This window comes from Lissotriton helveticus, chromosome 2_2 (genome assembly GCF_964261635.1).
Source record: "Lissotriton helveticus chromosome 2_2, aLisHel1.1, whole genome shotgun sequence".
NCBI classification, from domain to species: Eukaryota; Metazoa; Chordata; class Amphibia; order Caudata; family Salamandridae; genus Lissotriton; species Lissotriton helveticus.
This window is the reverse complement of record NC_136060.1, coordinates 73,900,588-73,926,391: the sequence shown is the minus strand read 5'-3', so window position 1 is coordinate 73,926,391 and position 25,804 is coordinate 73,900,588. Positions and strand designations below refer to the sequence as shown.

The 25,804-nt window shown below is 45.6% G+C and overlaps 1 protein-coding gene across 6 annotated transcripts in view; it reads left to right on the top strand.

The window, feature by feature from the left end:
• Positions 1–25,804, top strand: part of PCM1 (pericentriolar material 1) — a 1,361,399-nt gene that overhangs the window by 1,237,791 nt on the left and 97,804 nt on the right. For all 6 annotated transcript variants that reach the window (XM_078678108.1, XM_078678107.1, XM_078678103.1 and 3 more), the window contains one exon: positions 18,674–18,927. In XM_078678108.1, coding sequence (XP_078534234.1) covers positions 18,674–18,927 — 254 coding nt within the window. The remainder of the gene's footprint in view (positions 1–18,673; positions 18,928–25,804) is intronic.

The following is a 25,804-nucleotide window of genomic DNA, read 5'->3' as shown; positions in this document are numbered from 1 at the left end:
GTTATGGAGGATGGTGGACAGCAGGCAACATTTAAAGGATAACCCACAAATTGGTATCTGCATATCCTCACCAATGCAGCTATGCCATGCCCTCTCCATCTGATATAGACATTTATTTAGCCGCAGGTTCCTTAACTTGTGACTACTCCCCAAGGTGTCCGACTGGATCCTGAAATTTTTCTGCGGTACCTCTGCACAGCGGGGTACTGCGTCGGACGGTTCAGTGATGACCTCAACTCAGGTTGTGCTGTCAATGGAGCCAAAAAAGTCACCTCCAGCACACAGATGTCAGTTTCTTCTTTTTCGCGCTGTAACGCGGATCCGGAGAAGCGTATATCTGACCGTTTTTCAGCCTGCTGTGATAATGTTTTTTGTCTGAAACTGTGAGCCAGCGCACGGTCTACTTGGTTTAAAACCTGGGGATCTTGTGCTTGACCGATGACTGGTATGGATCCTCATTCCATATGCATATGGTGCTTGGGGGAGCACTACGACACCGAAGAGTGTGATGCCTGCCAAAAACTGCTTTTCTGGTTGCCATCACCTCTGTTTGCAGGGTGAGTGAGCTTCAAGCGCTATCTTCTAAACCTCATTTCCTTGCTTTCCATCCTGATAAGGTTGTCCTTCGAACTTGGCCTTCGTTTCTACTCAAAGTGGTTACTCTTTCCACATAGGACAGACCGTCACTTTTCCCACCTTTTTCCCGCCCCGCATCCTTCCAAGGAGGAAGAAAGACTGCACCGTCTGGATCCAAAACGTGCATTATCATTTTATCTAGATCACTCAAAACGATTCCGGGTGGACGATCAACTCTTTGTTGGGTATGTGGGTGCCAAGAAAGGTAGGGCAGTGCAAAAACGAACCATCTCTCGATAGTTCGTCCTTTGCATTAATATTTGTTATTCCTTGGTGAAAAAGGAGCCTCCGGTAGGACTGCGTGCCTATTCCGCCAGGGCGAGGGCAGCCACTACTGCTTTGGGATGTGGAGTCCCCCTCAGTGACATCTGCCGGTCAGCCACATGGGCTTCACTACACACGTTCACTAAACATTACTGCATTGATAGTCAAGTCCGAAGAAACCGCTTCTTTGGCCGTTCAGTTCTCCGGGACTTTCTGGTGTGAATTTACTTTGCAGACCCTCCTCTGGGTTGGTATTGCTAGGGTATCTATTTCAAGGTAAGGAATCTATAACTAATAGTCTCTTTCAGATGAAGTTACTTAACTTCGGTAACGATATATCTGTAAGAGACAGATATTATTTGTAGATTCCTTACCGCCCCACTCATCCTTCGAGTTCTGCAACTGACTTATAGAGTTAGGGACTCCCTTTCAGGGCCCTAGTTTTTTGCACCAGTGGTCAGTGTTTTGCATGGCTCTGCGCTTCTGGCGTGGAATGTCATGTAAAAGAACGGAAGTCAGCACGCAGGGATCGACGTCTAAGTAGATACAGCAACATTATCCCGGCAATCACAACGCCAAAACGCGGAGTCGACCGACTCCACCTACTGATGCGCAGGGTTAATGCTGAGAAAAAATTCTCCGCATCCAGTTTGACGCCTGGGAGTAATTCCTAAGGTAAGGAATCTATAACTAATATATGTCTCTTACAGATATGTTGGTATCGAAGGTAAGTAACTTGTTCATCCAGTCTGATACCTGGGGAGAATTTGCAAGTTAAGGAATTTGGAGCTAGACTATGTCTCTACCAAATGTATAGTTACCAAAAGTAAGTAACGTTTCAGTTAGTTGCATGAAACCATGTACGGGAGGCTCCTTAGAGGACTCTTCTCCCCAATCCCCCCCCCCCCACTCCCCCCACCCTCTAGTATACCTGTGTAGCCTTCCAGAGTCTGCATTCAAGCCAGTGCTGGCACAGACCCCAGACACTGTCTTTCTCTCCTGCTGGTGAGCCTAACTCTTTGCAGGGGAAGGCAGAACAAAATAGAACTGTATAGGAGAGACGTGGCCACCTCTGGAGAAGTGTGGCTCAATGGTTAGAGAGGCAGACCCTGATGCAGAGGTCTAGCCCGGGACCAGGGTTCAATTCCCCACCTCGGCGGGTCTTGAGCTCAAAAATTCCACGGACCTGATAATTCTTGCCTCGGTGCCTATTCCAATTATGGAGTCCCACTCTGCAACTCTGGGCAATAGCTTGCTTAATCACCACAACGGCCCCCACAACGCTAAGGATGCCTGGCCTCCACCTTGGGGGTGCCCAGGAGTGGACACCTCGCAGGGAAAGCCAGGATGGGTTCCACAGCGGTATTCGTACAAGCGCCTTGAGACCCTTGCGGGTGAGTAGTGCGCTATACAAGTATCAATTTACATTTACAATTTACATTTACCTCTCCTTTAGAATTGGGGGTGTCTGGTCGAAGGGGGAGTTGCTTTTGAGCACCACCAGATTGCTTTGAAGGGCACATTTGGTGCCCTCCTTGCATAAACTGGTTTACTCCAGTGCAGGAGCCCTGGGCTTTTGCTCTGGTGTGAAACCACACAAAGGACAGGGATGTTGCCACCACCCTGTCCAGCACCTTCCCCAGGTGCTGGACCAGGTGGCCGCTTGATTTGGCCATCTTGAAAGCAAGATGAGCAGAGGTCCCTGGAAGCGTCTTGACTGGTTACACCACCAGAGCAGAAGCTGTCCAACCCAGTTCCTGGGTTACTTAAGGGCTCCCCTGAGGTGTGGGACCCTCTGCAAGACTCTTCTGCTGTTGGACACTGGACCCTGCTGTTGGGCTGTGCCAGACTCAAGACCAGACTGCTCCTGGTGGTTTGCAATCTTTGCACCCATCCTGCAACATCCTTCGCCATGCATCCTCCAGAGTCACAAGGACTATGTGTGCATCAAGGACAGCTGGAAGGAATCTCCCTTTGAGTGAAGGAATCACTCCCCTGCAGCCGCAGGCACCTCAACGTTGACAACCGGTCTGTGTATACTGCTTTCCTAAGGACTCTTCAATGATCTACAACACAGGTGGTTGTTTGGTAGTTCTCCCAAGTCCTGACCTTTCTTCTGTGCAATTTAGAAGACTGCAATCCCTCGTCGAGCTGCTGGAACCGGACCCCTGTGTACTGTCTGTCTGCAGTTGCCAAGGCTATTTGTTGACTCTCCAGTCCAAAGATCTTCGCGCTCCAAGGATCCCCACCCTCAAGCATTACCCTTCTGCAAAAGCGACGTTCTCGATGCGTCTGCTGTGATGTGGGCATCCATCTTTGTTGTGCTACTTAGGCCTCCCTGCGCCTCACTGTGCCTGCTTCCAAAGGGTCCCTCTGTGGTCTTCCATCTATTCCTGCTGTCACTCCTGCTTTCTGAAGGCCGGCCCTGACTTACCTGTGGTGGTTGAGTCCCTCAGACCTTGCCGGTCTGCAACTAGGCATTACTTCCTGCAGCGCGCCTGCTGCATAAGCCAATGCTTTATCAGAGTACCTGCTCCACTGACCCTCCTTCAATTCGCCGACTGTCGTGGGACAACTTGTGGATGGCTCCTTTGCTCCCACGACCTCGCCTGGGCTCCACAGCTTCAACTCCATGACCTCCATCCTACCATGAAGTACCTCAGAGAAGGGCGGGCATTGTGCTCCTAGTCCAGAATCCACGCCTGGGTTCCATCTACGTGGTCCACGGGTCATGGTAGCACCTGGATATATGAAATCCCCATTGACTTCAATGGGCTCCCTGATGTAGGTATCCTCTGGGTATCCACGGATGAGGGTGCTCTTCAACCTCCCTGGTTCCAATGGGTTCCTCGTGGTCCTCTTGGAAGGTTCCTATGTCCGGAAAATCCTAACCTCAACATCCCCATGTTGTTCTATGGAAACTGGCGCTGAGGATCACCTCTTAACCCGGATGCCTAGGGACTCCTAGTTACTTATTTTTGTGCTTCCATGCTTCCCCTGGCCTACGAAGCCTAGTGGGGTAGTCTTGGTTAGGTACCCCTTTCGCATTCCACTTACGCAGTATATGGTTTGGCCCCCCCATAGGGGCCCATGCGTTTCTATGTTTTTACTTACCTGTTTTACTGATATTTTTATTTTGTATGCATATCTACGGGAAGGAGATATACCAAAGTAGTTTAGTGTTGGTGTGTAATAAATACTACTGTATTTTTGCAAAACTGGTGTGGTTATTTTCTGTTTGCTTCTCACTGACTGGCTTGTTTGGTAAGTACACCTGCTTTACTCCCTCGTGGGTACGCTTTTGCTGCTCTCCACAGCTACCCCTTGAGAGCTTTTGTCACTAGGAACCTCTTAGACTATCACTAAGGTTTGCCTGGACTCAGTGTGTGGTGTATCACCAATAGGCATACACCATAAACTGAGCCAGACTCCTACAGTCGCTTTCAGCAGTGGTTAGAGTCTTAGCTAGATCTGTTCACCACTGACAAGAACATGCAATGTCAACAGTTCTGCACACTGGACTTTCCAAGGCAGCTGTCGCCCGGAGGCTCTTTTCGTCACAAATGGATCTCAAGCCTTCTGTATGCATTTCCACCCATACCACCCCTGCTCAGAGTTCTCAAGAAGATCAGGAACCACAAAGCTCAAGTCATCCTTGTGGCTCGAACTGGGCTCGAAAAGTTTGATCTCCCTAGCTGTTGAGCATGCCATCAATCCTCTGATCAGACTGCTCTTTATGGAGGATTTTCTGTCGCAACAGAAGGAGAGGGTTCACCACACGAACCTGTTAACATTCTGCCTTCATGCTTGGAGATTGAGTGGCGACATTTGGCCGCTTTTGACCTTCCGCTTGAAGTCTGCAATGTTATCCAGGCAGCCAAGCATCCCTCTACCAAGACAGTATGTACGTGCCGTTGGGCCAAGTTTGTGGCATGGTGGGCAGAGAAACAGGTTGACCTTCTTTCTGCTTCACCCTTTATCAAGTACTTCTCTTTAGTTTTTTCTCTTTCCCAGCAGGGCTCAGCTTTGGGCACCTTAAAAGGCTATCTTTCTGCCATCTCAGCCTTTCTGTGGTTGCCAGATCAGTCATCCTTGTTCAAATCCCTGCTGTATATAGGTTTTTGAAAGGTCTGCAACACACGTTTCCACCTTCACCCTGCCTCAGTGGGATCTTAATCTAATGCTTTTTTTTCTCATGTGGGCTCCATTTGAGCCACTGCACAACTGTCTTCTCAGGCTCAGTACCATTTAGACAGCCTTCCTCGTGGCAAAAACATTTGCCTGGAGGGTCACTGAGCTTCAGGCTTGTCCTCTAAGCCTTCACACCTAAAAATCTTCCCAGACAAGCTGGTTCTTCGCACTAGGGCTTTCTGCCTGTGAAAGTTGTCATTCCTTTTCATATAGGCCAGTCCATTGCCCTGCCTACATTTTACTCTCCACCACATCCACCTAAGGAAGAGGAGCAACTACACCCACTGGACCCAAAAAGAGCGTCGTCGTTCTACCTTGACTGCACTGTCTAAAGTTAAACTCATCCAAGACTGAGGTTTCTGTTTTTGGCAACAATCCCTCATTTTGGACAGATAGCTGGTGGCCGGTGCAACTTGGTCCCTTACCTACACCAGAGCCTAAAGCTAAAAACGTAGGAGTCCTCTTTGAATCCAGGCTATCCTTTGAAGCACAAATAAACTTCATTAGGTCTGCTTTCTTTTTTTTTTTTTTTTCTTGTTTTTTTTATTTAAAGATTTTATTGGTTGTTTCCAAAGGACATAAGGAGTAGACATATGAAGATAAACAGAATAGAGACAGTAAAAAAACCAATGCATTGAGGAATCAGGTGGTTATGACAGTATATCACATTTTCATACACAAATAGTGCTTGGCTTTCACTAAAGCCATTTAGTAGATTACCGATGTCGTACAGTGTAACAAAACAATCAGCAAGGGGTACCATAGCTCAGGGATCAGAACAACTTAGATATCAGTATGAATCTAATGGTCTATTGAATAGTGCCATTGACCTGGTGGAGCGAACACTTCCAGTGGGAGGATTGGATAATCAGAACTACAGAGGTTCATGGTGGTTTTTGTGAGTTAAAATAGAGATCGAGTGTCCCACATGTGCCAGATGAGGGGTTTCCAAGGTGAGCTCTGGAGAGCTACGTTGTCAGGTTGGAGACCCAGTTCAACCAGCATTTAAAGGTTGCTTTGTGCGTGTCTTTCCAATTAACCACTGCCATTAGGAGTAGGTCCAGAAGTGCCCCATCCCTTTCATTCAGTGACTCCACTCGGAGAAAACAGAATGCTAGTGTCGAAATGTCCCTACTAGGGGAGTATGAGAAGAGTTTGGATATAAACTTGAAGACCTTATCCCAAAAGGGTATCAAGCATTTGCACAGAATTAATAAGTGTTCCAGGTCACCTATTTTATCATTGCAGTTCCAGCAGATGGGGTCTTCACGGATTTTATGTGAGTGTAGACGGGCTGGTAGGCCTTATGTAATAACCAGAACTTCGTCTGGAAGAGTATTGGGCTGATCTTATTTCTCATAACTGAGTTCCAAGTTTTGGACCCGTCTTTCTCCGAAATCGGGCGAGAGGAGTGTGACTCCCAGAAGGATGTGAGCTTCTTATTGAGGGCAGACTGTTGTGGGCATATTAACTTATAAATCCAGGAGACCTGGTGGCCTAACTTGTGCAATTTTGATTTACATTGCATGAGGGAAGGAGGTAGTTTTGCTTTAGGTAAAGCAGATTTTGTTTTTAGGAAGTTGTAAAATTCGAGAGCATCTAGTTTATATTTATCCTGTATTTCCTTAAAAGTTAGTGGATAGACTCCGTTGAAAAGTTGCTGGGGGAAATAGATACCCCTGTTAACCCAGATTTCATTATGTAGAGCATTTCCTTTATATAGAATTTTAAGATTATCCCAGAGGGATTCAAGATTAGACCTTCTCATGCTGGTGTCTAACAGTTTATCCACCTTCAGCAGGGCCGACTTTGTGTTTTTGAATACAGGCTTTGAACAGGTGACTTTGTTGAGGTTTGCGGTTAGAAGGGCCGCTGGGGCGAGATTCTTAAGGAGAGATTTTTCAATGTCCAGCCATACTGGGGTGTATTCTTCTGGTGGTACAAGCCAGTATGAACCTTGTTTTGCTAAGAATGCCGTCTGGTATAGTTTAAAATCAGCTACATTGACCCCTCCCAGGGATATGTTTAGTCTGAGTTTTTTCATACTAATTCTTGCTTTTTTCCCTTCCAATAGAAATTTTGAGAGTAGGGTGTCCAGTTTATGGTGGAAGTCCTCTGATAGGATGAGGGGGAGCATAGTTATTAAATAGGTCTAGGAGATAGATCATCATCACCATGTTATAAATCTTGGGGACCAAGCATCAAGAAGAGTTTTAATTTTCTCTAGGGTGCTAGCTTCGTTATGTTCGAGCGTCTCTAATATAGAGCTACCAAATTCAATCCCCGGTTATTTTATGTATCCCAGCTGCTGTGTAAGGCCGGAGTCATCCAGTATTTGTCCTGAGCAGAAAATGTTTAGGGGATTGACCTTGGACTTATCACGGTTTAATTTATACCCAGAGTGTTCAGAATATCTTTCTATGGTGGACATTAGGGCCTTGAAAGATTCTCTCGGGTTCTCTGTAACAATGAGAATATCATCCGCGTATGCGGCTAATTTCACATGAGTTTCTCCTTAGGTTACTCCGCTTATTTCATTGTTGCGTTTGATGTCCTGAATTAGAGGCTCCAGGGCCAGGAGAAACAGAGCAGGGGAAAGAGGGCTGCCTTGTCTGGTGCCCCGTTCTAGGTGGAAGGACTCCGAGAGGGTTCCATTGATTGCTATTCTGGCCGTAGGGTCTGTATATAGTGTCCTAACCATGTTAATATATGAGTCTCCCAGATTAAAGGATAACATGCAGTGTTTCAGGAATGACCATGATACTCTGTCAAACACTTTCTCTGCGTCGAGGGTAATGGCGACAGAAGGGGCAGGTGTAATTTTAGCTTTCTCCAGTATGTGACAAAGTAATATAGTGCTGTCATTGGACATACGGTACTTGAGGAATCCTACTTGCGAGTTACTGATTAATTTTGGGAGGACCGCATTTAGTCTATTGGCTAGGATTTTTACATAACTCTTACAGTCCACGTTGATTAGTGAGATTGGTCTGTAATTTTTTGTTCAGAGAGGGTCTTTCCCTTCTTTCGGTATGACGATGATATTGGCTTCCCTCATTGATTTAGTGATATAGCCCTCTTTAGCAATGGAGTTAAATAATTTTAATAAGGTAGGTTGTAGCGATCTATCAAACTCCTTGTAGAAGGAGGCTGAGAAGCCATCTGGGCCCGGGGCTTTATTGTTCTTAAGTGATCTGATAGAGATCGAAAGTTTTTTTCACGAAATGGGATTCCCTACCGCTGATCTGTCTACCGCTAATAGCTTTGGCATGTTTAGTGAGTCTAAATAATTGGTGCAGTCTTCTGCATCTATTGTTAGTTTATTTTTGTATTAATTCTCATAAAAGGAGTGGACGGCTCTTAGTATCTCTTTTTGTTTGGTTTGGATGACATTGCTTATATTGGAGATAAGAGGCCAGTAGTTTGCCTGCTTTGCTCCCTTTACACAGCTTCAGTGCCTTGAATTCATTAATCCATACTCACACGTTTGCTCACAATTTTATTATATTCGTATTTCTGCTTTCTTTTTTATCCCTAAAGTTGTGAGGGCAATACTTCCCTCAATACCTATGGACTTACGGAAAACTGTGATATCTGTACCGATGTCTTCTTGATTGGGTTACTTCAATGCTCTTTTTACCAGTGCCTCTAAACACAGTATCTAAAAGCTGCAGACTGCTCAAAATGCAGCAGCAAGAGTACTCCTAGGAATCTAATTCCCTCCACAGCTCTATCCCATTAGCACTGGTTGCTGGTAGCTATAAGGATCCAGTTTGGATCGCTTTGCATTGCCTTTAAATCGCTAAACAATCTCGGACCAATGCAGTTTGCAAACTATCTTAAGCCATATATTCCAGCAAGGTCCCTTTGGTCATCCGAGTTCGGAAATCTAGCTGTTCCTAGAGTAAGTAGGGCTAGGTGGGGTGGCAGGAACTTCACTACCACAACAGCTAATCTGTGGTACTATCTGCCAACCTCACTTAAAAACTAGACTAACCTGTTAAAATTTAGAAAGGGCTTAAAAACTTGGCTTTTTAAGGCACTCAAACTTACTCTAGCCAGATCAGTTTGTTCTATGGGTAGCGCCTAGACAACCTACGGTATTTGTCGTGCTTTATAAATTAATCATCATAGCAAAAGAGTTCTAGGTGGATGACCAACTATTTGTGGGGTGTGATGGAGCGAAGAAAGAGAAGGCCATGTAGAAAATGGCCATCTCCCAATGGATCGTGCTCTTTATTAAATTCTGCTAAGCATTGGCCAGGGGGCATCCCCCTGAGGGCTTGCATACTTATTGCACCAGGGCTAAGCACGCAGAGTTCCGGTCTGAGATATCTGTCCGGCAGCACAGATGTGTGGGCTTCTCTACACACATTCACAAAGTATTAATGCATCGGGTAGAGAGACTATCTAGCCGCAGATTCCTTACCGGCCCGCCCAACCATACTTGCCGGTCTGCAAACAGATTTCTGGGGACAGGGCTTTTCCCCTTTCTGGGCCCCTATTTTTCACACAAGTCTATTGTCTTCGTGGCTCTGCACTCCTGGCGTGGAAAGTCGCGAAAGGAAACTGACATCAGTGTGCTGGGGTGGCGACTGTACAGACACTGTGCACATCACTGCCAGTGCAGAAGACACCATGCGGAGCCGAGCAACATCACCTACCAGTGGGCAGGAGTAGTGCTCACGAAAACATTTCTGATTCCAGTCTTGACGCCTGGGTATAATTTCAAGGTAAGAATTTGCGGCTAGATATTCTATACCAGATAAGTGTTACCAAAGTTAAGAAACTTGTTCATCCTGAACATTCTGTTGGACAAGCTGTTCCTCCTGTATGACCATCAGAGAGCATCCGGCATTCTGCAGTGCAATGCTGTTACCCAAAGTCCAAGCTGCAGTGTTTAATTTACATCTGTACTGACATGAGCAGGACTGACCATTTTCAGATGTATTTATTGTCTCTTCATGAAGCACTTCAACAGCTACAGCTGTTATGCCTCTGATGCCTTACTCACCTGTCATTTCAACATCTTTAATCTTCAACTGCAAAGTGACGTCGGAAACCACCGTAGACCACAGTGGAGGACTTCAGTAAAAAATCTGCTGGCGAAGAAGGTGAAAGAGTCCGGTAATATCCAAGGATGGGTTCATGAAGAGGAGTACCTGCAGGCAGAGGGGCAGAGTCTATACCACTTGGGAGTGACCAGGAGGCGCGGAAGGCCAGTGACCACCGATGACGGAAGGTGCAGGAGAGTTGACAGTGACATTGTTGCTGCAGCTGTGAGAACCAGGTGACGCTGTTGAAGACCAGGAGCTGTTCGAGAACCAGGGGGTCGGTGTCCAACAGGAGCACCAACAAGCCTTGGCAGCAGCAACAGACTTGGAGAACAAAGAAGGTGCAGTGTCGCATGCTGGTGATGAGTGCTTGCATGGGCGTCTGTCTGGTGTTCTGAGGGAACCATTTGAAGATCTTCTGCAGCATGCGTAGGATATGGAAGCAGGAGGTGCACATTGTGTTGACTTGAGCTGTCCTGTTGGGCTGGTCATCTGGGGAGATTCCTACCCGGAGATGTCAACACAATACACAAGAATACTTCAAATGCAATCAGGCAAGTAGCACAAAATACATTAGTCTCCTGGGGGAGACCAAATTCTATATTAAGAAAGTGGAATGCGAACTGCAGCAGATGACAGAACTTGGACCAGAAGACCCAGAGGAGCCAGGGACACAAGAAACCACCCAAGGTAAGTACCCAGGAACCCCTCGGAGGCTGTGTGCCGAGTGGAAACACAGCTGTGTGCCCAATAGAAGGCAATGGAGAAGTTGTGGTTGCTGTTTTAGCGACGGACCCTTCCCGGGGAACCCTGAAGAAACTCTTTGGAAAAAAGACGGTTGAAGTGCCATCCTACCCATGGATGCCGTAGGAACCAGGTTACCTGCACCAGGGAAGCCGGGGGCATAGGGGCAAAGTGATGTTGGAACCTGCTGTAGAAAGCTTATAAGAAGATGCTTCTGGAGAAGACTGTTCTGGAAGGGAAAAACTTGCAAGTAGAGGGGACAGAGTCCATGCCTCTTAGATGTGACCAGGAGGCACAGAGACACAATGCCCACTGATATCGGGAGGTTTTGAAGAGTCAACGGTGACCTTGTCGCTACAGCGGTGAGGGCGAGGCTGAGGAAGACCAGGAACCGTGCATAAGCAGTCGGACGTTGGTGACAAGGTGGTCAGTGTCTAGCGGGAGCACCAACAAGCCGTGGTAGCTACAGCTGCCATGGAAGACAAATAAAAGCAGGAATGAATCCAGCAAGGTCCAAAGGACTCACCAACAATAGGAGAGTCAGAGCAGGCCCAAGCAAGCAAGTGAGCCCCCTGAAGCAAGCTAGGACCCATATGCCAAAGGCACAGGAATCCCACGCGAACCTCGAGCAGCTCACCAAAGATAGAGGCCCAGAGTGCAGAGGATGCAGTGAGGACGCTGTGCTTGGAGGGAAGAGAGGCTAGAGCTTCTTGTTGTTCAAAGATCTCTGGAGTGCATAGCAAACAAGCCTTGGCAACAGCAAGTCGATGTGGTGCACAGGGGTTTGGCTCTAGTTGTTCCAACGAGGGTTACTGGCCTCAAAATTGCAGAGAATATAGGTCAGGCCTCGAGAGTGTTGCAGAACCACCACCGGTGTTGCGGAGCTTTGGGAAGTCCGTAGGACGACATGAGGAGCAGAACGGTCAGCTTTGTTGTAGTGTCTGCAGATGCAGGGGAGTGACTCCTTCACTCCACTGGTAATATCTTCGGATGTCCTTGATGCCCACAGGTCTGTTTAAGAACCTGGAAGAGTCACAGACAACGAAGAAGACTTGAACAGCGAGACCAGGAGCAGCAGGAATCTTCCTTGGTACAGTCTTGGTTCGAGTCGAAGTCCAAGTTTCCAGACAAGTGAAGAGTGACCTGGTTTCAGTTTTGAGTCTTGCCTCAGGACGAATCTAAGAACCCACTCACAAGGGAGCCCTTATGTACCCTTCTGAAAGGGTTGGAACAACTCAGGGTTCCCTCCCAAGGAGAGACTGGCGGATCCTCCCATGTCCTTTGTCCAGGTTTGGGCCAGAGCGGGAAGCAAGGGTTCCCGAACTTGCTTAAACTGGAGTATGCAAGGTGGGCACCAAATGTTCCCTTCAAAGCAGTCAGGTGGGGTTGGCAAGCGCTTCCAGTCCAATACACTAAGTACTGTCTGGGAGGTGGTCACACATCCCTGTGACAGGAAACCTATTATACCTTCCCCTGCTCGAGCTTGGCTCAGTAGCAGGAGGGCAGAATCGTGTCTGTGGTCGGCAGCAGCACTAGCTTGCTTGCATATCCTGAAAGCCTGTTATCGTAAGTACATGGGGGGGGGGGTCCTCTAAGGAACCCCTCCGTGCATGGGATCATACTTCCAACACTGGAATTTTTGTTGAGGTATGACTCCAACATTTTCGATACCAAACATAACCTGATGCGGTGCAGCCACTATATAGTTAATGACTGGTATCCACTATACGTCAAATAATGGCTGACCACACTTACAAAACCTGGAGAATCGACTCCAGGGTTTGTAGGGGTGTTCTGCTCATGCAGGGGCACCTTCACACTTATAAGCAAGCACCCTGCCCGCAGGACGGAGAGCCTGCCGTTGGGGTGACTTGTAGGTTTTAAGTGCAGTGACCTCAGATATAAGGAAACCTATATCTGTCGTGAGAGGTCCAAGAACCAACTTACATGGGCTTCATTGGCAGGCCTGTAATCACAGTTTAAGTGTACTCCCGTGGGTGGTATAATACATGCTGCAGCCCATCAGAGACCCCTGGTGAATTTTGCCCTGGGTACCTTAATACCATATACTAGGGACTTACAAGGGTACATCAGTAGCCAATTGCGGAGGTACTAAATTACTTAACATGTCAATTTAGGGGAGAAAGCACAGTTGCTGAGGTCCTGATCAGCCAGATCTCAGCAGACTAGCTCAAAAACACTGACACCAAGCAAAAAAGTGGGGGTAACCATGAAAGCAGATCCTACTTTCCTACAATTAGCGTTTCTGTCGGTGATCCCATTGGCAGACCCATAGAAGGGGGAAAGATGTTGCGCTTTTCTCCATCAAAAGGCACCACCCCATCGCTGCTTCACGATTTTTCCAAAATTCCTCCATTGCCCCCAGCTTGCCTCCAGGATTTCTGGGAATTGGAGGATGAAGGTCCATTTGACCCTGCATACAGCCTTTCACAGTTAAGAGTCAAATATCAGGAGTCAGAGGAAGATGAGGCATAGGACAATCTACCCGCTTACCTTGAGGGAGGGCAACTACTCCTTCTCTGATAGGGGACATCCCTCAGCTCAGCACTTGGATACCTTCTAGCAACAATACCCTTATGAAGACCAAGTGTATGCGCAACATCTAATTCAAGAACTTTCCATAAATTTTCCATTTTTTTCAGTCACAGACTAACGTTTGATGCTAAATATACTACCTATATCAATCCTGGATAATGACAGGAGAGCAACTACTAACAATTGGAAGAAGGTGAGCTTCAAACCGATCCTGATCCTGATCCTGATGCTCATGATGAATGGGATGATTACATTGTGCCAATGCCACCCTCTCCTACTCCACCAGTAGCTGATTCGCCGCCTGCAGATATCGGTGGGTTTCACAACCTCCTTGATCGAACTTTGTAGAGCTTCGGTCTTCCTATGCCAGCTAAGCAAACTGAGTGCTTCCTGTATGATTTTAAGGCTGGAACGCAACGCCCCACTCGTGCTATCCACAAGGTGGACCTTTTTAGCAGGGAGCCTCAAATTAATAAAGACACCAGCGTCCTTTCCAGCTGTCTTTCCGAAGCTCGACAAAAAGTACAAAGCGCATGAGAGTTCCCCAACATGCCTCATTGGTCAACCTTTACCTGATACCGTCATCATAAAGGCAGCACAGAGAAGCGCTACAAATCTTTCCTCACCATGCTAGCCCCCTCCCGATAAAGGTTTCCAGCTGATAATATAGGCAATATGTTATCTACCCTGGTGCTACTTCCATCAGAGCCTCCAAAGCCATGGCTATACTGCAGAGATAGGACCGGCAGATGAGATCCGACATCTCCTCTTTGTTAGAATATCTTCCTGGGGATTAGAAGAAAGATGCAAAGGACATACTGTTGGAAGGTGAAAAGGCCTCCTCTGAGATTATTGATATGGCCTTAGATATTTGGTCCCCCGTCTTCAGGTAGATAGCTGAAGCGCCGGTGTATAGTCCCCAAGGTTGGCCTACGGTGACCGCATTCCAGCCAGACGTACAAGCCAAAGTGCTGGATACCGTTCAACGGAGAATACCTCTTTGGTAAACACCTTGACGACATACTACAGTAGATAAAATCACATACTGACACGGATAAATCGATGGGGAGCTTGCAGTGTGGTTCTGAAAATCTGGACCCTGTTGTTATCCCGATATCGAGGTCCAATACCCGTGTCACAAAATATCAACGTACCATGTCGAATTTGGTGTCAGCGAACCGATAATGATTAGGACATCATTCCTATACATTTGCGTCATAATCGAGGGTCGCCAACACCCCTAAATCGTAGGTTCCGTCCCGACCCCTTAGACTCCATTTTGTGAACGACATCCATCTTACGTCTTGCCCTCATGGTAAGTCAATTAAAGGTCGAGCTTGATCTAAAAGGACACGTCCACCTTCCCTGACTTCCCCCTGACCTGTCCCAACCGACTCCACTGCCTTTAGCCAAACCTGTTTGGGCGGCCCCTTGCCCAGTGGCCAAATACGATAGCATCGATACATAACATTCCTCAAGCCATTCACTACATACAGACCATGCTTTCTACAAACATGCACCTGTCCGTATTCCTTGTTTATGGCCAGTTTTATGACTGGGTGGTACCTTTCTTTATTGGTGTTTCGTCGATATCTGATGGGAGTTCCGGGACTGGCTGGGTAATCTATCACGAACTGGACTTCTAAAATGTGGGCTTTGCTTACATGACTTCGCTCTTTGTATTATTGTAGAAATATGTTTACAGCCATATCATAAACTCAAGAATTCTTGCTCGCAGCTATTATTTTTGCATATAAGGAGAAGGCTTGTTCTGTAAAAACGAACAGTCTCCTGAGAACACATGATCCGTGTTTATCGTGCTTCTAGGACACTTGTTACTTGGTAGCTACCAATAAAACTTGATCCCTGACTGCGACTAGAAGACTCAGTGTTTCTGTGGTCCGGAACAAGGGAGAACTCAGAGGTCTTCGGGTGTTATCCCCTGGCACCACCGGGTTCTAAAAACCCGGCACCTCAGCAGCACAGGAGGTTTCCGTCCTTTCGGGGTAGGAGCAGAGGCCATAAGCTCTCTCAACCGCAATTACAGCAGCCTTTTCAGCCCTCTTCCCAACAGGTGTTTCGATCACAATATTCGGCTCAGGCTTAGTGACCAAACACATCGCCCTCTTAATGTAGAGCATCGGAGGACCGACACCCACCAGCAGGAGGGGAGTTAACAGGAGACTATAAGAAATCACTGGCCCCTGTTACCGCAATCCCATGTCAGTTTTTACCAAATCCAAATTCTTCAATCAATGGATCTTCTGACTAATCGGTGTTAAACATATTCCAGCATGGTCATATCCTTGAATTTGTTCAATAACCTCCAAATTGCCCTCCATGGAAGACATTGTGTTGTAATTTACCAGTACTCAAAAAAGAAATCAAATTACTCCTCTCCAAACAAGCAATCGAAAACTGGGAAAAATCATCTCTCATCCCCTCCAGGTCACTGGTGTTTCTTGGAGCAATCCTGGATGCAACGCTTTTGAAGGCCTTTCCCACAGAAGAAAGGATTTCACGCCTGTTGAATTACTGTCTTCAAAAAGGTGCGTTTCCATAAGGACATACAAATCCATGCTAGGGATGATGTCGTCCTTCATCTCGTTAATCCCCAATTGCCACGTACACATGAGGCAGCTCGATAAACAGTGGTCTAAATCTCGGGGTTCTTTCGACCACATCATCTCAAAAATGGCCTTGGCGATTTCCTGATGGATGGTCAAAGGCAACATCTCTCAGGGTCTCTCCTTTCACACTGCAATACCACAGTTAGTGATGACATTCGACGCCTCCTAGGAACAATGATTTAGAGAGCCATGGGAAGTGGTCCAGACAGGAAGCATTCTCTAACATAAATCTTCTAGAATTGAAGTCGGTTTTTCTTGGTCTTCAAGCCTTCCTGCCAAGGGGTTGGGTATCGCTGGTTCTAGTCAGAAGAGAAAAAACATCTGCCTTTATCTGCTAAAACAGGGTGGGACAAGGTCTCAATCCCTCTCAGCCCATGCTCAACAAATATGGGAGTGGCTGACGGAATCTCATTAAAGGTGGAGCATGTACCAGGAGTCCAAAACAAGTGGGCCGACTCCCTCAGCAGGGACACCAAGCAATGTAACAAGTTGGAGCTCAGCCAAAAACAATTATAAAATCCCTCAACAAAAAATGCAAACTCTGCGCCAGCAGATTTCCTCAGTCAGGTTCTTGAGGGAACGCCTTCCACTTCTCATGGGAAGGAATGTTTGCTTACACGATTCCTCCGATCCCAAAGATTCTACAGAAGCTGAAACGAGAGCTGTGCCGGCTCATCCTTATTGCCCTGGCGTGTACGAGGCAATACTGGTACATAAAGCTGCATCGCCTATCAGAGTGCTCTCCCATTTCTTCTTTAAATGAACCAGGGCCAAGTAGTTCATCCGCAGATTCACACCCTCTATTTTTCGACCTGGCTCCTCACCATGCTGACTTTGGAGCGCTAACAATTTCTGACGAATGCAAGTTGATCCTTGAGAAAGCTCAAGCTCCTGCACTCAAGTGCTACTTGGCAAAATGGAAGAGGTACTGTTCATGTTGTGCTTCAGTCTAGCCACTCTTTCTCCTCGACACCTGAACAGATTCTACCCTATCTTCTGCATCTCGCCAAATCAGGCCCTACCCATTCCTCCATTAAGGTACACCTAGCGTCAATCTCCAGATACAGATGGAATTCTCTCCAATTGTCCTTGTGGCATTCTAGCAATTTGTCCTTGTGGTCTAACAGGCTCTTAAAGGAGTTTCAAAGGTCTATTCAGAGCTTACCCGCCTATTAAGCCTTCTCCTGTGCTCTGGCAGCTGAACACAGTCTTATTGGAACTCATGGGGTCTCCATTCGAGCTCATTAACAATAGTTAATTAATATGTCGTTCATGGAAGGTGACATTTCTATTAGCCATTACATCTGCTGGGCAATTGGTGAGTTTCAGGATTTTACCACAACAAAGCCTTACCTACAGTTCCATGAGGACAGATTAGTCCGCACACCAATCCTTCTTTCATTCCCAAGGTGCCTTCAACATTTCGTCTCAATGAGCCAGTGATTCTGCCTTCATTTTTTCCTAATCCCCCAAGCACTGTATGAAATTCTACTTGTAAAGGACAAATACTTTCCGTAAGTCTACTCAGTTGCTGATTTCCTTCTCTGCTCCCAGAAAAGGTCAAGCCTTAACGTAGGCTAGTATTGTTCGCTGGCTCTCCCAAACTATAGTCTTCTGTCATGAGAAGGCTGGACGCCCACTATCTGCAAAGATGAAGGCTTACTCAACTCGGAAGATGGCAGCATCCTCAGCCCTCTTTGCAGGAGTAGCTCTATCTGGCATCTGCAGTGAACAATCATACCTTCACAAATCATTGCTGCCTGGTGTAAGGCAGATGTAGCAGTCGGTGAGGCTGCCCTGCGAAGACTGTTCGCATAAGGTATGCAGCAATTAAGCTCAAATTTCTCTATGTTATAATGTTTGGTCGTTGTTCACCATTTTTAGTACTTATATTTTGATTGATTAATGATATACTATCTCTCTTCTGATTTTGTACAATTTAAATGTCTTTCGTTCGACTAATCGTATTTAAGTTTGGATCTCATGGTGGGATGGTTCGCCTTACCTGCGGCCATTAGTCTTCAGATACTACTAACTACTCTGATTCAAGCATGTGAATCCATAAAATATACAGTACTGGAGAAGAAACCGGTTACTTACCTGTACACTATGGTGCTCCAGTATTGATGTATCTTATAGATTCACATGTGAGCCTCCCTCCTCCTCCTAGTTTAGGCTCATCAATTGCCTACCTCTATTATTTTATTTGCACCCAGTCTGAAGTTGCTCTGCAGGGGATGAATACTCCAGCATCTCGGCTCTCAAAGGCCGAAGTTTGGTTGAAGCATTAAATCAATGTGAATTGTCTACTAACAATTATTTTATCACTAAAGTTTAATGCTTTAGCACTGCTTTTATTACTGTTACTGTGGGACTCCCACCCTGACAATGGGGAACATGAAGCATGTGAACATATAGAAAAGATATCAATACCGGAGAACCACACTGTACAGGTAAATAATATTTTTTTTTTACATTTAGATACAGTTCTTCATGCCTGTGTCTGGATTAAAGCCAAACCTATGGGCTTTGTCAGTACCTTTGTGTTTTTGGTATCTGCGTTCTTGTGCTAAGGCTGTATTTTTTGTTATTTAAAAGGTGAAAACGGGGTGCTCTGTACTGAATCCCAAAGGTTTTTAAATGCGGAACAGCAGCTACCAAGTGATCGGCCTGATAACATAATGGTGAACAACCTTGAAGAAGAGATTTGCCACGTCAGCCAAGTAAATGAAGTAAACGCTGGTGAAACATGTAATCTATTGGATGAGAAGTCTAAATCACCTTTAGAATCTCCTGAAACATCTGTAACTGGTAGCCCTAATACGGAGTCCCCAGTATTGGTTAATGAATATGTACGTACTAACTTTTCTTAAAATCTTTCATATGCATATTTGTTGTTGTATGTTACTAAAGCCTTGGTTAACATTCAAGTTGCCTTTTCTTGGAGCACTATCAAGATGAATCTGTGAATTGGAAAGCTACAGATTGTTTCATTTCTAACATAGAGTTTTCAGCTAGATCGCAGTACAGTCTGTTTGTAAGGTGTCTCTAGGTCCTTACTTCACTCCTTCACAAAGTCTCAGTGTTGTGGGGCAGAAATTCTACCTAATTCTAAAAAAATATGCAGATGGTGCTTCCCTTCCATGATATTGACCAGCCCAGTGGATGCAACCGACATGGGCTAGGGTCCTTGTCTTGAGGCATAGACTATTATGGGTCATTTGTGTAATGGAGAACAATATTTGCACATAAATGTGTTGGAACTGAAAAAAGCCACCTGTCTCTTTTGAGTTTCTTTCCCATAGTGTGACAGAAGTTAAGATTTTATGGAACAACTTAATTGTACATGAGGAAACAAGGTGGCACAAAGCCAAGCATTCTCTCACTTTAGGCTCAGGAATTATATCATCCATACCAGTGGAGCATCTACCTGCGCTGTTGAAAGAAATGGCAGAAAAAAGCATGCCACAAATAGGAACTGGAAGACATCTAACTCCATAGAATCTTTCACAAATGGGGGAATTGCATTCTTTGAACTCTGCTACAATGGCCAGCTATAAATACAAGCGGTTCATCAACAATTTCTGATAATCCCAAGCTCTACTGAAGGCATGTTCAATTATCTGGATATATTTGCATACTCCTTTGTACTCTGCCTCCTAGTTTTCACGACTCGGGAGAAGCATGTATTCTACAATATGAGAAGTCTAAGGGCCTGATTTAGATCTTGGCGGACTGAATACTGTCACAACGGTGACGGATATCCCATATGCCGAAATATAAATCCCATTATATCCTATAGGATTTATATTTCAGCGGACGGGATATCCGTCATAGTTGTGACAAAGTTATCTGTCCACCAAGATATAAATCAGTCCTAAGTCCTCTTCAAGATCTACTGAAACCTCTATAACTGGTAGCCCTAACACAGATTTTCCACCTAAATCTGAGTTGGATCTGGGCATCTGTGAGAAAATATCCCTTTTTGTGTGGTTACCCCCTCTCAAACCAACACACTCCCATTTTATTTGCTGAATTTTACTGCTTGTTTTTAGACTCCGTATACTGGGGCATTGCAGTGTATGAGCTCTGACCTCTAAAACATGTAGAAATTGGCTAATCTCCGAGTTGCTTATTTATTTAAAGCTGTAGTAATTTGTGGTATATTCTATAGCAATTAACCCCATTGCATGGGAAGTTAAATGTCAGCTGTGGACTTCAGCATTTATTGAGCCATCCACTCCTTTTAATAATTAGCAAGCCTCTCTATGTAAGTCTTGCAACCTCCAAGTTAGGGTGCATGGTATTTAAAAGCAGGACTTGTAGATAAATATACATTTACCATGTCCCTACATCGACATGGTCCTAAAAGCTATTTTCACTATGGCCAGCCCAGCTGTCATGTTTAGAAACCCAGAATATAGATTAAAATACTAATACTGCTATTTCAGGAATGGGGCAATGTAGAAAAAATGATTAAACCACTATATCTAAAAGAAACAGGTTAGTGTTAGATTCCTTACCTTAGAATATCCCCAGGCGTCAGACTGGATCCGGAAAGTTTTGCGTAGCAGTACCCCTGCGCGTTGGTAGGCGTCGTCTGCGGCTCCGCGTCCGTCGTCGGCGTCTTGATCACTGGGATGACGTCGTCGGAGTACTTAGACGCCTCCCTCGCCCGCTGATGTCAGTTCTTCTTTTCTCCGCGCCAGCAAGCGCAGATCCGGGAAGAGCAGTACTCCTAGTCAATTTGAAGAAACTTTTAGAAAGTTACTCTTTACCTGAACAACTATTTTAGTAGTTATTGAGCATCCAATGGTAGTCGCATTTTTGAAAATACTGAGGAAAAGTAACTTTTAGAAAGTTACCCTTTACTTGCATGAACTGTCAGAAGGCTTATTAGTATAAGCCTCTGCCAGCTCCCAGCCTGGTAATAGATGTGAAATATTTGTGAGATGCCTCCCAGGACAAAACAATAGGCCTAATTGAGTGGCCAGAAAAGACTCCTCTGAACTCAACAACTTTTTCAGAAATAGGGCTGTGGGCATTCTCTTGATAACACACTGTCAAATCCAGCTTCACTGGTCTCTCGAATCACTTCTAACACGTTGGAGGCACCTAAAAAGGAGAGAACAAGATACCAAGACATTTCTTGTGCATCCCCCATATGGTTACTGAAGGACCCTGCTTTTGTCCTACCAGACCTCTGGGTTTGTTGTGGATACAGTTCCAACTTTGATTATAGTGTTGAATGTGGAAGGACACAGGTGATTTTCCTATGATACTCTCACGAACACACACCCAACCCTCAGAGCCCAAGTTTAGTCTGGACAAGTTTTTCACCATCTTAAAAATGCCCTGCATATAGTGTTGTGGACCTGTTTGCAGTTAGACAAACAAACTACTAGTAAAGTAGGTAGGGTTGCCCCTGGGAACTTTTACTCCATTTGTCAGGGAGTTCCCAGGAGTCACCCCCATCCACTAGCTGGTGCCATGCTTAAATGTGGCACTCCAAAACACCTTTATCAGAACACTACTGAACTTGAGAAAGGACACCAGGCTGACCGAACCTGCTGCTCTTGGCATCTGTTGACCCATAAAGAAGAACCTGAGGAGGTCGGAGCCCCCTTTCACTTAAAATCCAAGGACGGAAAGATCCCCAAGGATCATAAGACTGGTCCCCTGGGTGTCTCCAAGAACATAAAAAATCTGAAGAGGACATCCCTGTGAAGAATTGCAACTGGATCTGAACTGGACTTTTTTGTTGCCTCTGCCTGAGACTCTTTAAGTTCTCCTGCTGGGGGCCTTGGAAGCATGCTCCTAAGGTTATCCTGGGAACCTAATTTCAGATCATATTTAAAGTTTTTCTCCTGAGCTTCAAGGAGACTGATGGCAATAAGTATCTGACAGGCTGTTCTACAGCATCTGATTGAATTTGAGATTTATCCTATGTGGAGAAAAGATTGTCCACAAAATAAGACCATGTCTTTTCAGATTGTGACTTGGAAACTTCTACGAAGTTCCCTACTGGGCCAATCTGCTTGGTGTATCCAACGCATGCTACATCGCAGTCTGGCTCAATTCGCACCTGGGTCCTGTTCTACTGCGAGCTTTGGCACTCTGTGCTTTTTGAGTCTATTTTCACTTAAATCTTTATAAATTCATATCTCTGGTTCCCCTTGTCGGATGGTTGTTGTTTTGGTGTCATTTGCTTATTACATTTCCCCTATTTGTATACATTGAAGTGGGGTTTTTACTGTGTTGTTTCTTTTTTAACTTTTTAGATGATTTACACATTTTCATTAAGGTAAGCCTGTCTGCTCTGGGTCTTATCTATGAAGAATTGAGCTCAAGTTTAAGTTACTGAAACCCTTCATTGGACCCAACAAGATAGAGAATGTATTATTCGTGGTGGACACCAATTCACCCCAACTAATAACCCATTTTCTCACAATCTCTAGGTTTAGGAATGAGTTAAAAACTGATCTTTAGGCCTGGCAATTCTGGTCTTTCAAGTAGATGAGACCCCACAAACTGTAAGGGCACCTTATTGATGCATTCTTGTGCACCTAACAGCATGGCTCTCCTGTACCCAGAATTTTCAATCTGGCCACTTTTGATGACTTCATAGATGCTTTGATTGACTAGAGTGTCAATCATGAGGAAGAACTATGATCTGCTACCTTGGGCCTAGTAAAAATATTCACCCATTCAACCATGGGAAAGAACCAGTGTCTACGTTCTCTTTCCACAAAGCCTTATCAAGGTATGCATGAAAGGTATAGTTCCCTTTGCTTCAGTTTTAAGCTCTTGATGCTTACTGTCTACCTTTTTAGAGCCTTTACCAATGGTTAAGTTGTAAAAGCTCAACATTTTTAGAAACCCACTATAGAATTCTGGAGTTGCAGGAGTCCAATACTGCCTTTTTAATTCCACTTAATGCTTCCTTCTACTAACACTCAAGACTTCATGAATTTCACTCATGCAGTGTTATACGGTCCTTACATATTTAGTAGGACTATGTCTTTAGATCAACAAAACTTCCTAATACAGAGACTTGGTCTTCTTATATAATCTTATATAATTAGTAAATGTTGGTTTATTTGGCTGACTGTTAGTACCACATCTAAATTCCTAACCTTACAGAGTTATAGATGTTGTTGATAACCTCGAACATGACTCCAATTCCCAAGGAATTTGTGAAAACCAATCTAACCCCTAAGTTTGTCACTTTTTCATGCACAAGGTGTCACAAAGAAAAGATAAGATAATGCATTTTTAATTTTTTATTGAAAAAAAACGAATCTATATAGCTAAAATATGAACAGCGATTATTAGAAAGATGAAACACATAATTGTTATAAGTATTATTAGACGGGCGAAACGCACAAACCATTTTAATGTCAATTGTGCATAATGTTACTATGGTCACTCCTACCTGTCACTAGTACTGCGCTAAAGAGAGCTTGTTGCTATTGCCTGTAGGAGAGTAGGGTCTGCTTCCTATGGTCACCCCCACTTTTTGCTTTTGCTTTACTGGTTTTCGACTTAGATGTGGCTGTGGGCCTGCTAATCAGACCCACAGCCCAGATGCACTCTCTCTAAATTCACACCATGTACTCCAGGTACATCCACAATTGGGAATTGGTTCACCTTGTCAGCCCCTGTAGAAGTGTACCCTAGGTACTCAGGGCATAGGTGTAACCAAGGCCTACCAGGGGCTGCATCATGTATTATGCCACCCCTGGCTGGCCACTCAAACTGACCCAACTGGCTGATCACTCAGCTGGGGCAAGGTCGTGTAATCACCACTTGCTTAGGTATAGTATTCCTATATCTACCCTTATATATAGACACACAGTAACCTATAAGTCACTCCCATGGCAGGCCTTAACATTCCTGGAGGCAGAGTGCTTGGTTATGTGTGAGATGGTGCTCTAGCATAAGCTGAGCCTGACTGCAGCTTTCGGAACCATGACCTTATAGCTGTTCTATGATATTGCCATACCATATACTCTTAAGTGCATTATAATGCGCTATATAAATCGAATAAAATAAATTAAATAAATATAATCCTCGCAGTTGAATGCCTACTTTGGTTTGGCTTTATCTAAACATGTCATGTAAGGTGTCATACGCTTTGGAATACTACCCCCTCGCCAATTCTGGCGACGGGGGTAGCATTCCACCCTTGTAGGGGGAGAGGGCATGTTAGTTCTGACTATCCCGGTTAAAGTTAACCAGATCCCCAGCGTCACAAAATGGACGCTGCTGCCACAGACACAAGTCTGACCTCTTGCTGCTGGGTGTCCTTCCAGTCACGGAGGTTTGGACAATAGGTTTCCTGCCTGGAGAGGTGCGAGCACCACCCCAGACAGGACTTTGTGTATTGGGACAGGGAGGGCTGAATAGAATGAGACACTGCCTGGGGCACGCTAGGTGCTCCATGCATACCCCAGTTCAAACCGTTTGCTGGGGCACTCCAGCCCCAGCTCTGGCACGAAACTGGACAAAGGAAAGGGGGTGTAACTACCCCCCTTCCTGGTCCCACCCATAGGAGGGACTAACTTTATTAGTTGTATAAAGGTAGGAGCTGAGTCCTGAGACTTTAGATTAATCCTGGAATCGAAACTTGACACGAAACTCTGGACCGTCGACGTTCTGCTGAAGCTGAAGACTGAAGAATCTCCCTTGTGGCCAAGAAGTGACCACCTTGGGCAACCAGGCACCATCCAGCAAATCAACGGCTTGCTTTGTCGACGTTTCCCGGCGGAACCCGAGCACAGAGCCTGACAAGACCCAGACTTCCAGACCTCTCGGACCCTCTCTTCACATCTGCAGCATAGCTGAGATCCGTGGAGGGGACGAGACACGTGGTACCGGACATCTTGAAAAGTCCACGACTTGCTAACTGTGCAGCTCCTGAGGTATCCTCGCAGCTGTGCACTGGGGATTGAGAAGCCCCGAATCCGAGATCCACCTGCACCGAAGATCAGCCCTCCACACTCCACGAGTTCTGCGTGGGGCCATTCTGCTTGTGTTCTGCTCGACGTGTTGTCCGGTTGCTGGCCCGTTGGCTAGTAGCCTCTGTGACGACAATCCTTTTGAATCACCTCGCTGGTCTGGTTGCTCCAGACCAGCCCTTTCCTCCCTGCAAAGGTGAGGCACCTCAGACCTTGCTGGTCTTCACCAGAATCCTTCTTTGAATCCTGCGTGGGCTGCCTTTGCCAAGGCTCGTTGACTCCAATCCGGCGGTCCACCCCTCCATCTGCGAGAGCCTTCTGAAGAACTGGGTTATTTAAGACCCAGCGGCGTCAGGGGCACGCCCAAAGTCTTCGGGTTCCACCTGTCTTAGAATACAGAGACACGGAAACTTCTTGGTGGCGTCAAAGATCAAATTTATTGGCTGCAGCCAGTAACAGAAGTCCTAGAAATCATCACGGTATGAGTTCTCAGGAGACTGCTCAATTTTACAAAGCAAGTCATCCCTTTTTATGCCAAAAATCACATTCCAGACAAATACCTAATATTTACAAACTGTCCAATCACATGTATCCACACCAGAGGTATCGCATGACGGTAAAACCCACTTTTCAGTTGCCCAGCCCATGATCCATCATCGGTCAAACCCAACATTCTTCTTTAGACAGGTCGAACGAACCCATAATAAAAAAAGGCACAACCCAATCGTAAATAGACCATAAAGAAAGGAGCAGAAACAGGTGAGAGTAG